This window comes from Dromiciops gliroides, chromosome 1 (assembly GCF_019393635.1).
Source record: "Dromiciops gliroides isolate mDroGli1 chromosome 1, mDroGli1.pri, whole genome shotgun sequence".
Classification (NCBI taxonomy): domain Eukaryota; kingdom Metazoa; phylum Chordata; class Mammalia; order Microbiotheria; family Microbiotheriidae; genus Dromiciops; species Dromiciops gliroides.
Genome location: NC_057861.1, coordinates 481,293,409 through 481,306,877, shown reverse-complemented (window position 1 = coordinate 481,306,877; position 13,469 = coordinate 481,293,409). Strand labels below are relative to the sequence as shown.

At 36.3% G+C, this 13,469-nt stretch overlaps 1 protein-coding gene across 1 annotated transcript in view; it reads left to right on the top strand.

Moving 5' to 3' along the window:
* The window catches only part of FOCAD (focadhesin), a 380,224-nt gene that overhangs the window by 250,844 nt on the left and 115,911 nt on the right, over window positions 1-13,469 (top strand). Inside the window, exon 19 of the mRNA XM_043979236.1 lies at window positions 1,769-1,901. Within this exon, the coding sequence (XP_043835171.1) occupies window positions 1,769-1,901 (133 nt within the window). The remainder of the gene's footprint in view (window positions 1-1,768; window positions 1,902-13,469) is intronic.

Genomic DNA, 13,469 nt, shown 5'->3' with positions numbered 1-13,469 from the left:
GTGGGCCGGTCTTTCTGATTCCAAGTCCAGTACTTCCTGTACTGTACCAAATGGTGGCAAACAAAAACAAAAACAGATCCTGGCTGCATATTGATTTAGAAAACCACAAATTAATATTATGTCTGTTGGATTTTTATTTATTTTATTAAACATTTACAAATTACATTTTAAGTTAGTTTGGTCCTGGTCCTCCCCAGACCTAGCTCCCGAATTTGACAACCCTGTGATCCAGCACCTAGTTGCTTCCTCTATCATGAGAACTGTAGAACCGGTTCTTGGTCCTGAGAACCTCTCAGTCACTGTGAGTTTGGCCTTTCAGGATAACTCCGAGGAAGATTCCCCATGGCTTCTCAAGCTTCCTAAGCCATGAAATCTGGTGTTGGCTCCGTGTGTGGGCTGTAGCAGCACCTGGAGATCTGGCTTATGAAAGCCATGTGTTGTCTCAGGAATCTGGGGATCATTGGTGCACAATGAAATGGGCAAATATTAGAATAACCTTTCAGGGAGGCATCAGAACTTGCCTCTTCAGTTGTGGCTGGCTGTTCTGTGTTAGAATTTGGGCTTTGGTTTTGACTGGAGCTAAATCTTGTCTAGGAAAGTACTGGTACTTTAAACTGAATAAAGCAAACACTGGTTCTGGTTGAATGGCTTCTTTAGAATGGAGCTTATTATACTTAAGAGAAGCATTTCCCCTCTATTTTCCCCCTGACAAGAATCCTGACTCAGGGCAGTTCCAAAACAGAACAATGCTTTAGGGACCCATGAAGAAGTCAGTCTGCAGGAATTGTTAATTATTTCTAAAAATAACGTGAGGAGGCAGACTCATTTTAATGGCTGGGCTCTAGCACTTTATGGTTATGGTCACCACTTTTGTATGTTTTGATTTTCTTCGCTAATGTTTAATTGGCTCCATGTGGGCATTAGATTGGTTAGTCATCGAGAGTATTAAAAAATGTAATTAATTGTTTAATAGTTGTACCTTGTGGAAGCTGCCATGGAATTCATCCTTTAAAAAAAATAGATAGAAGCTAATGTAACTGATCCAAAAGCAACCACAAATTCATGCAAATTAGCTTTAATGAGGTAGAGCCATACAATTAAGGACCTTCTTATGCCTATTCACTGGAGCTACAAAATACTGAGCTCAACAAAAATGAAGCGAAGCATTTCAGCCTCTCCCTATTCTTTGCTTCCTTTCACACTGAGTCGTCTAAAATGGCGGCATGAAGGGAATGGTGGAAACCTGCAAGTTAAAAATAAAGTGAATGAAGCAGATTTCTAGTTACAAGTCAGAAAAACACTCAATACATTGAATGTTTTGGTGTTTACATTTGTTAAATTGTTCATTTGAACAGGAATACTATGCGTTGTTTTCTTTTACTGTTATTGTGTCTGGTTTTTTTTTTGGTTTGTTTTTTTACTTAATCACTATTGGGTCTGTGTCTAAGAAGACATTTATTTTAATCTATTTTGACTGAATAGGTTGATTGATTGGGTCCAATAACTGATCAACTCAGGCAAGACAATTAATATGATTCCCCTTCCTTACCTTTGAAATTTCTAATTTCTTTGTGTGTTTCTGTTTTTGTGTTTTGGTCAGGAAGGAAATAAAAAACAAACCTATTTATAAATCTTTAAATCTTCTCTCTCTCTCTCTCTCTCTCTCTCTCTCTCTCTCTCTCACACATGTACACACACATGCACGCACAAAAATTGGCCTATATTTGTCGTCATCCTATTTGTAATGGTGATACCTTTATTATTCTAGGTGAGGCCAGAAATTGATTCTCCTGAAGAGTTGGATGGAAATGAAGAAGAAGAAGAGAAGGAGGTAGACCTTTCTGTCCCTGGTTCTTCTTATATCAAACTACTTCCACTCACTACTCCTTCAGTCTTGCCAGGTGATTTCTATTTTTCAGAAAAGAAATAATTTATTAGCCTGTGATTTTGAATGTTATGCTTACCTTTTAAAGTGTATGTACATTATGTATCAAAGAATCTCCAGTCAAAAAGGTAAATTCAATTCATTGTAAAAAGCACTTTTAGGGGGCAGCTAGGTGGCACAGTGGATAAAAACACCAGCCCTGGATTCAGGAGTACCTGAGTTCAAATCCGGTCTCAAACACTTGACATTTACTAGCTGTGTGACTCTGGGCAAGTCACTTAACCCTCATTGCCCAGCCAAAAAAAAAAAAGCACTTTTAAAATATTTACTATGTGCTGAGCCACTTAATATATGCCTACTGTATGCTGAGCATTGTGTTAAGTACTGAGAAAAGAAAAATGAAATAGTTCTTACCCTCAAAGAGATTTTATTCTTTTCAGTGCGATAAGGCAGGAAAAAGTGAAACTTAAAAATACATTTGCATTTGTGCATTGCAAAAATAATGTATTGGTTGCTATTTCTTAGTCTAAAAGTAGTAACCAAAAATAGGGATAAATATTCAAATAAGTAATTTATTGCTGTTACTATTTTTGTACCCATGCCATTCATTCATTCATCCATTCATATATATATATATATATATATATATATATATATATAATATATATATATATATAGTGTGTGTGTGTACACACACACACATGATTCATATATATATTTGATTTCTGTACTCTGCATCACTTATTGGTCAGTCATGCATTTATTAAGTACCTATTATATGGAAAACACTGTACAAGGAGCTAGGGATACACATGAAGGAAAAAAAAAAACACACTAGTCCCTATTGTTAAGAAATTCACATTTTGGGGCAGCTAGGTGGCGCAGTGGATAAAGCACCAGCCCTGGATTCAGGAGTACCTGAGTTCAAATCCAGCCTTAGACACTTGACACTTACTAACTGTGTGACCCTGGGCAAGTCACTTAACCCCTATTGCCCTGCAAAAACAACAACAACAACAACAACAAAACAAAAACAAACAAACAAAAAAGAAATTCACATTTTATTGGGGGGATTGGGATCACATAAAAGACAGATACAGTGTAGATGGAAAACAATCTTGGTAGATACTAGTAGTTCGGTGGTAGAATTTGAGCTGAAACTTGAATGAAACCATGAAAGGTTAAGAGCTAGAGGCGAGGAGAGAGAGCATTTCAGGAATGGGAGAGAGTAATCTCAAAGGTAAGGATGGAGACAGGAGGGTAGAGGGTTGGTTGAGGAACAGGAAGAAAACTGGTCATAGATTGAGTAGAGGGGAGTTAGGAGTAAAACAGTAGGAAAGATGAGAAGGAGCAAGGTTAGGAGGAATTTTAAGTTCCAAACAAAGGACTTGCTGCTGTTTGATCTGGAGATAAAGGAGAGTGACAATGTTATGAAAATAACTTTGGTGGCTGAGTGGAGGATACATTGAAGTGGGGAGAGTCTTCATACAGGGAGAGTAGTTAGAAGGCAATTGTAGTAGTTTAAGCAGAAGATAATGAGAGCCGGGACTAGGGTGGGGCCTCTGTGAGCCATATATAAATGTTGTGATGTTAAAAACAACTAGATTTGGCAAGGTTGGATATATTGAGTGAATATGAGATGTTAATGATGACACCAAGCTTCTTTGCACCTTAGTAACTGATTCAGCTGTGTGGAAGTTTAGAGAGAAGGGTGTATGGGGGGGGGGGCAAAATAATGTGCTCTTGTTGACCTTGTGATGCCTATGGAACATACAGTTTAAGATATCCAAGAGGTAGGTTGTGATATGGATCTAAAGCTGGAGAGAGACTAGAACTGAATATTCAGAATTCTGATATCCAGATTATCCAGTTAACAGTAAACCTTATATATAGTATATATATTACATGCATTTGGATTATATACATCTGATATTCAGATTATATACATCTGCATGGAAATGATAGTTAAGACTATGGGAGCCCTGAATTCGGGAGGATCTAAGTTCAAATCTGGCCTCAGACACCTGACACTTACTAGCTGTGTGACCCTGGGCAAGTCATTCAATCCTCATTGGCCCACAAAAATAAATAATGATTAAAAAAAACAAATGAATGAATGAATGAATAAATAAATAATTGGTTGGATAAATAATTAATAATTTTTTGAATAAATAAAAAAGTAAAAAAAGACTACGAGAGCTAATGAGATCACTAAACAAGAGAGTAAAGTTGGAATCCTTGACCTGGGGTTTGTGAACTTCATTGTTCTGTATTTTACCATCATGATGCTTTTTTTGTTTGTTTTAATTTTTTATTTAAATTTAGTTTTTTGTTTAAATGTTTTATGCATTTAAAAACCTTCTGAAGAGTGGCCATTGGTACACAGAAGATAAAGAACTTCTTCTATAGAGGAAAAAGATAAGAGGTTCCAGGACAGAATCTTGGGGAACACTCAGAATTCATGGTTATAACATGAATGCCAAACTCTACCCAAGGTGATTAAGGAGTGGTCAGACAGGTAGGGAAGAGAACTAGGGGAGAATGGTTCCATGAAACTTAGCTGAGAGAGAATCTCAGTGAAGCTGATGGACAATGTCAGATGCTACAGGAGGTCAAGCAAGATGAGGATTGAAAAAAGGCTATTAGATTTGGCAGTGAAGAGATTATTGGTAATTGTGGAGGTTGGAAGTCAGATTGTAGAATATGAAGGAAGAGAAAGTGGAGGCATTTGAATGCGCAACCAGCTTTGTCAAGTTTGGCTCAGAAAGAGGTAGCGATATATAGGATGATAGCCATTGGGGATGGTAGGATCAAATGAAGATTTTCTGAGGATTAGAAAGGCACCAGCATGTTTCCAGGCAGCAGGCAAGTTGTCAGTAAATAGAAATTGAAGGGAGGTAGTGCCTATGATAGTCGGGGAAATTGGCTAGAAAACCTTAGATGGCATTGGAATCAGAAGTACATGTACAGGTGTTGTTAGTCTTGTCTAGAACGGCCCACTTCTTCGAGACCAAAGTGAAGGTGGATAATGGGGGAAGATGTCTGAGGGATGTGAGATGAAGGAAGGAACCTTAATTTGTTTGGTTTAGTATGTGGCAAGGTTCTTAACTGTGATGGCAGGCATGTCAAGAGAAGGTTGAGGAACTACTATGGAGAGTGTGGTATTGAATTAGTTAGGGAGGAGTAGAATCAGGAGTGTCCTGGTAAATGTTTAACAACTAGTTCAGGGTAGGGGGGCATTGTATACAATACACTTTAAAGTCCTCCATTATTGACATTTTTCTCCATCATTTTTATTAAATCTACCCAATAAATAAAATTATAATTAAGTTCAGATTTGTAGTGTTCGCTGATTTCTAAGTTGTAAATGCCTAAATATTTAAAAATTAAGCTGAACCTTTAGGAGCTGACTCTAGCACACCCCCTGAATAGAGTCATTTCCTTGTTGCAGTGAGGGCCCAATTGAGATTACTTAACATAGTATTTTATATAAAGCTTTCTACAATTCTTTGTAGTATTATATTTATAATTTCTTATGGGAAAGTAATATACCATTATATTCTTATAACACAATGTGCTTTGCTGTGCTCTAGTCATTGGAAACATTTTTTTAAAAATCTCTATAAATAAGCTTCTGTGAAAATTGTTCTGCAAATTAATCTTTTTTCCCTTTCTGCAACAGCTTTAGGATATGGAAGGGTCATTGAGCCAAAAGATATGAACAGATTTTTTTAAGCTCTTATTTTTCAATTTTTTTGACAGTTCACAAGTCTGCCCACAGCTTAATGATATTTCTGTATCTCCAGATTCCAGCAACCATTGAATTTAATGTGCATTAGGTTGAATGCATTTCTCTCATCATTAGAGAGTTTGAAAATTTTTTCCAAGATACAAAATACTTTGTATTTTTTAGATCAGGAACTACCTATTCATATACTTTTATTTATCCACTGGTATATAAATCTTGATGTTTATAAATTTGTGTCAATTCTTAACAGGTTTTGGGTGTCAGATGCTTATCAGCAATATTTTTGATAGAGTTTTTCTTGATCTTTTTCCTCCTATTTTATTATTTGTTTCACAGAACTTTTTGCTTTTGTATGACTGCATTAATCGGCTCCTTTAATTTGTTACATAGTTAAGAATATTCTCCTTTATCACAATTGTAATAGTTAAAACATTCCATTTCCTCTCATTTCCTAATGGTCTTTTCTAGATTGAAATCATTGATCAACATGGAGTTTATCATGGTGTGGGGGAGGAGTGTATTTATGTATATTTCTATCCATCTTTAAGTCTTATGTGTGTTTTTTTCATAAGGCTATTGATAACACATGTGACACATTTTGCTATTCTAAATACTGTTACTCTATTAGTTAACAGTAAACAGAAACACAGATTTTCTTAGATTGTTATATCTTAGTGTTGTAGTAAAACTACTATTATGATGACTCATTTATGTTTTAAAAGAGTGCAAATATTATCCCCCCCCCCCAACATTATTTTAAACAATATTTTTGTTGGGTCTCCTGGATTGCCTTGATAAGTCGTCCCACCATCTGGTTAAATCTGTTTTATGTATTTGTTTACTGTCTTAATATTTTTTCTTGCTCTATTGATATACATAGAATCTTAAAACCTGTATCAAATAATGATGATGAAGATAGACATGTCTGCCATCTGCTTATTCTAATTGGGATTCTCCATTACCTATAGTATTCTCTCTCTCTCTCTCTCTCTCTCTCTCTCTCTCTCTCTCTCTCTCTCTCTCTCTCTCTCTCTCTTTTTTGCAGGGCAATGGGGGTTAAGTGACTTGCCCAGGGTCATACAGTTAGTAAGTGTCAAGTGTCTGAGGCCAGATTTGAACTCAGGTACTCCTGAATCCAGGGCCGATGCTTTATCCATTGCGCCACCTAGTTGCCCCCATTCTCTTTTTTGTTTGTTTGTTTGGGTTTTTTTTGTTTTGTTTTGGGTTTTTTTGGTGAGGCAGTTGGGGTTAAGTGACTTGCCCAGGGTCACACAGCTAGTGTCAAGTCTCTGAGGCTGGATTTGAACTCAGGTCCTCCTGACTCCAGGGCCAGTGCTCTATCCACTGCGCCACCTAGCTGCCCCCCCCCCCCATTTCTCTTTTTTGTTTTTTGTTTTGTTTGTTTGTTTGTTTTTGCAGGGCAATGGGGGTTAAGCGACTTGCCCAGGGTCACACAGCCAGTAAGTATCAAGTGTCTGAGGCCGGATCTGAACTCAGGTACTCCTGAATCCAGGGCCAGTGCTCCATCCACTGCACCACCTAGCTGCCCCCCCCCATTCTCTTTTAATTAATTTTATTTTTATGTTGAAGAAAAATCTTTCCATGCTTTCATATTTTTATGTATCTCTTGAGATCATCTAGACCAACTCTGATTTTTACAGGTGAATAAGCTAGGCGCAAAGAGGCAAAAGAGATTTTCCAAATTTCAAAGATAATAAGTAGGTAGCAAAACCAGGTTTGGAAGAAGCCCAGTTCTCTGACTTCAAATCCAGTATTCATTCCACTGGATAGTTCATCAAGAACCTTTCTTTGGTGTTGATTTTTCATTTTTATAGTTTATTATGCTGTTTTCCTAATATTGAGCCAACCTTGTATTTCTGGTATAAATCTTGCCACATCATTATGAAATTTTGTATATACTTCTGCATTGTTTGCCAACATTTCGTTTAATAGTTTACATTAAGATTAAGTAATATTAGCCTATAGTCTACTTTTTCTCCTTGACAGTTGCCAGGCTTGGAGGTCAGAACCATATTTCTCTCATAGAATGAATTAGACAGAATACTATCCTTTTCTGGTTTTGGAAGATGTTTATGTAATATAGGTTCCTGGAATTTTTGAAAGCATTTATTCGTATCTCAACTTATGATTGATATTTTTCCTCCTGAAATTGGTTTATTTAGGTTTTCCATTTTTTGTTTAGTCTATTTAGGCATTTTATATTTTTAAAAAATACCTTTTTCTTTTATAGTCAGGGGATTTTATGTTTTGGGGGAGCAAATAGGTATACATAATATTTTTATGGTTTTGTTATTATTCTCTGTCTTTGTCATTTCTTTCTTTTTTCTGATTCTGATAATTTGATTTTTCTCTTTTTGATTAGATTTGGTAATGGATTATCAATTTACTTGGATTTTCAAAAGATTATCAAATCTATTTTCAAATTTTTTCAATTAATTGATTTCTTTCTTTAATTTTTTTCTTTTGTGATTTCTGTAACCACAGATTCCACTTATTAAATTTATGTCCTTATGTTTGCTTTATTCATTATTTTAATAACACAAAACTTAAAAGAAAGGTAATCCAATTTAAACTATATAGGAAAGCTAGCTTATATTTTATCTCAACACATTATTTACATAAAAATATAGTTTTAGCTTACATGAACTTTCAGCAGAACTAGTAGGCAAGGAAAATATGATATTGTTTGAAATAATGGGTAGGGCTTATACATTTAAAATTGTATAGGGACAGAATTCTTCAATAAAGGCCTCTTCTGATGTCTCATCGTGGTATGAAAATTTTTCCTTCAATTCTGGAAGATTATGGAAACAATGAAGAAGAAACACTGAACTGGGGGGAAAAACCCCAAACTTATGTTATTCAATGATAAACCAAATATACCAGAGGACCAGTGCTACAAGCTTGGTCTCCAGGTGATAGAACTGAACTTGTTAGAGCTGAAGTAGCTCTAGAAAATCATCTCCTTAGCCCTAGAGGGGATATCATCTGCATCACTGGAAGGAGTATAACTTGCAATTAGAATTAAGAGCTTTTGAAGTATGGAAAAAGAGACAAAAAACTGTTTTCTTGATGAGACGATCAAGTAAGTTGTCGTCACTGTGATAGTCTACAGACTAGCTCTCACATACAGAGTTGATTGTTAAGACAACTATGAACTTGATGCTTTTGTAAGGAGATTAAATTCAAAGGCCATTCAGTCCCATTGACATCATCTCTTGAAAAAAAATTAATGAATGAATCTGAAGAGGAAAGTGTTTTTGCAGGTTCAGTGATGACACTTAAGTTCCTCACTCACATGAACTTTCATTGATTGTGCTGGCATTTCTGGCTCTTCATGAAGAAATAATTCATTATTTGAAGCAAACCTTGAATGCATATTCAAAATTTTTTTTATCTTTTATTTCCCTGTGTAAGTAGAGTATTTTAGCAAGCATAGAATTTGTTCACTGTGCTATTAGAAGCTTATTTATGGATGAACTATTTGTTATTACATGCCCCTCAAAAATATGTATAGATCAACCTATTTGGCTTGAGGCTGTGATTTATTTATAGTCAGTTAGGTAACTAGCATTTATTAAGGACTTATTATTTGCTAAATATTGGGAGTAAAGATACAAAGAGAAAGAAAGATCCTCTTCTCAACTTGAGGGATGGTGATGCATAAAATGGAGACCAAAAAACCCCAGAATGGGATACATTGGGTATCATAGAGAATGTCCCAAGAGCTAGGAGTGCAATAGGGAACGAACAAAAACATGCATGGTCTGAGAGTGCTCCTTCAAATGGAAGTTCATGGAGGGAACACAGTCAGGAAGGAGAGGCTGCAGTGGTGGAGTGAGTCCAGGGGTGGAGAGGGCTTACAAGGTTAAGTGGTTTCTTTAGCATCGTAGAGACAGTCTGGAGATGTAACAGTATAGTTTGGAGAGGAATAAGACCTCCCATTTTAGGATTATAGTACCAGATATAGAACTGAATAGAACATCCAGTTTGCCCCTTCACCTCATTAGAAAACAAACAAACAAAAAACTTGTGTATTTATTAAGGACTGCCAGACATTGTGCTAGGCACTGAGGATGCAAGTACAAAGAATAACAAAAACCTTTGATCTTTGTAAAGCTCTGTCCTCTAAAAAAGACAGAGAATTGAACACAACTCTCAGACAACTTAAATACTGATGCAAGCAAACTGGATGAGGGTTAACAATGAAATCTAACTCCTGGAAAAATAAGCATAGTCATATTCAGCCTTTTAACAAGCATTTATTAAACACTGTGTGCCAGGCACTGGTAAATTCTGGGAATCGATATACAAAGTAAGAATTGAACTTATTTTTCTTTATACTTCACATTTCTATACTGTGCTTGAGACTTGTTTTCATATTCACACTATAAGATATGAAGACACTCAAAAAATTGTAGGAAAAACTATTTGTTAACTAAAAGATGGCAAAAGTTAAGTTCACAAGCTAAATGATGATAAAGATTAGGTCAATTAAGTCAACTCATCCATTGCTTAGCATGTTGATTAGTTGAGTTACTACTGGGGCAGAAGGTGGATAAAAGTTTTATATACAAAAAAAAACTTGACAGATTGAGCAAATTTTTATGCCTGGGTTAAATCTTTTCTTCCCCCTTGGCCTATGTGTTTATGGATAAGTGCACTTAGCTTTTGCTCATATCTATCTAGATAGGAGTTAGAGCTAACCGGCATCTTGGAGATCATATGCTCTAACCTTATCTTATAGATGAAGGAACCATGGCCCCAAAGGTCAAATGTCATGTCCAAAGTCACACAAGTAGTAAGTGTTGCAGCCAGGCTTTGGACACAGGTCTTCTGAACCCAAAATCTAGACTTCGTTATATTGTGTTACATAGGAACAGGGCCATTTTTGAAAAAAGCATGGAAGTGTAATTCCCTAAAATTAGTGGGTACATCCAAAAAAGGAGGTTATGTGCCTAGCCAAATTTGAAATACATCACACCTGTGAATATATAGCCACATAGAATATTCACACATTCGGTGGAGGATATATAAACTGATGTTGGCTGCAGTTCAACTTTTTTTTTCCCCAAAGGTAATCTATGGGCAACGACTTGGTAACTTTTTGTTTATGGTGGACAGAGATAGGCATATAGAAAGTACTCAGTGAATACTTATTGAATCAAATCGTTCCCATTCTAAATAATCTCCTAGACCAGGAGGTACTTAAGGATTAGACTTCTGCACAGTTAAGAAAATCCCAGCTTTATTGTTCCGGCAAAGGTTGCAAACAGTACTTCCCCATTTTAAATTGTCTGCTTTGCATTTTCTCATTTGTCCCATTAGTTTCTCTTTCTGTGTCTAGCAACCTCTAGTGGTACTTAAGGAAATGACAGTTATGCTTGGCCTTTTATCTTAGATGGTTGGCATCTTAGGGTTGTAAAATTAGAACTGGCAGGAACTCTCTAAGTTTTGTACTTGAACCCCCTCATTTTATAGATGAGGCGACTGAGTACTAGAGAGCTGAAGCGGCTTCACTCAAGTCACCCAGGTGTTAAGTGATGGAGGTGGGAGTCTAAGCTATTTCCTTTTGTTTTTTGTTTGTTTGTTTTTGTTGTTGTTGTTTTTGCCGGGCAAAGAGGATTAAAGTGACTTCCTCAGGGTCCCACAGCTAGTAAATGTCAAATGTCTGAGGCCAGATTTGAACACAGGTACTCCTGACTCCAGGGCCAGTGCTTTATCCATTGAGCCACCTAGCTGCCCCAAGCTATTTCCTTTGACTCTAAACCCATTTCTTTCCATCCTATGATATCTCTTCCTCCCTCCATTCCCATATTTCATGTACCAAAATACCAAATACTGAAGGGTACAAGGCTTAATTAGAAGCACCACCACAAACAAGGGGACCAATATTCCTTTTCTTACTGCCCCTCCCTGAAGTGTGTTCCCTATCATAAAACAATCAGAATAGCGAATTATTAGTCATCCCATAGGGATTCTAGTTCCTAGGCAAAGCAAATCATTTATGTCCACATTCCCTTTATGCATACACTTTTTGTCCTAATATAAAACAGTTGAGTTATAAATTCTTTTAAATTACTACTTAATAGATGTGCTAACAGACTCTCTAGCTGTCGCAGCCCTCTAGGTGTTGCTCTAATATAGGCCGCATGTTGGACTCCAGAAATATGAAGCCTCCTACCTTCTCTTCCAACTACCACCCACATCTATTGGCCATAAAGATTCCTTCGCTCTGATTTCACAGCCAAGTACAATAACATGACATTAATTCTTTACAATCCAAACACAGCACGAACTTGAAAACCCAGGGCCCCTCAGAGCACACGCAGCCTTATAAATAATACATACCTCCATGATTCCTAAAATTGAGGAGTAGGCATTGGTTTTAATGACTACCAATCTTAAAGACACTTAAAAAAGTTCTTTATTGACAAAACTAAATTGTGTTTCTCTGCAGAGCAGTTTTATTATCATAGATCCATGATTTGTTGCAGAATTGTAATACAAAAGGAATATTGATCAACAGCTTAGATGGTTGAGGGTAGGTTTTTTTTTTAACTGAACTAAAACATCTGACATCACTTATTCATAGTTTTCTGAGCCAGTCTTTGAACGTGAAAGAACTTGGTATTGGGAATGAGTGCTGTGCTCATAGAATCTATCTGGTGGCTGACTTCTGAGTTTGCCCTATAGATGACCCCTGATTCTACTATGAAACCATTGACCCTTCCCTGCAAGTCACTTCTGAACCCAGCCCACAGGTGAATTTGGGCCCTACCCCACAGCTGACTCCATTCTCTACCTACTACTGATATTTTACTTCTCTGTAACTTAACTGATCCCATCCTATAGCTGACCTTTAACTACAATCCAAGTTTGATTTTTTGACATTTCTCTATAGCCAACCTCTAAACCTTCCCTAAAGCTGACTTCTAATACTAGCCCAGATCACCTCCAGTCTCACCCTGTAGCTGATGTCTAATCCTCAAAACTTAAATCTGACTCAGTCCATGAATGAATATAAATTTTACTCCATTGGTGTCTGTTGACACCTTCACAACAGCAGAGCTGACCTATGACCATGCCCAAAATCTGAGAACCCACAGTTGGCTCTACATATTGATTCATAAATGCTAGCTGAATCACCTTCTCTAAGCCTTGGTTTCCTTGGCTATAAAACAAGAATGATAATACTTTGAACAGAGTTCTTAGAAAGAAAGCATGTTTTAAGTCTTAAAGCAGTATATACATATCAGTTTTTATTGTTCAATTCAATGAAGTTTTTTGAATTGAAAGCATCTTTGAAATAAAATGTATTCATTTTGCAAGTGCTTGTTAAGTACATATTATGTTCGCTTAAAAAAATACATCAAATGTAACATGCCATTACTTTTTTTCTTGTCCTTGCCCCTTCTAACCTTTTTCTCTTTTCTGTGTAGTTTTAAGTGATTCATTGATATTTTTTTTGAAATGTTCTTACTATGGTTTCACTCCCCCAATAATACTCCTTCCATTCAACCTAAAGCCCTCTCATAATAAATAAGTATAATTAAGAAAAAAAGTTATTGGTTGTATCTGAGAATGTATGTCTAACTACAATCCATCTGTCAAAAGGCAAGATGCATACTTTATCTACAGTCTTCTGGAGCTATGATTAGTTATTATATTGATCTGAGTTCTTAAGTCTTTCCAAGTTCTTATCATTTATAATCTTGTATTCAGTGTATAAATCATTCTCTTTCTACTTACTTCACTAAATCATTTCATACATGTCTTCCCACTTTCTTTGGATTTCTCCTTTTTGTTATTTCT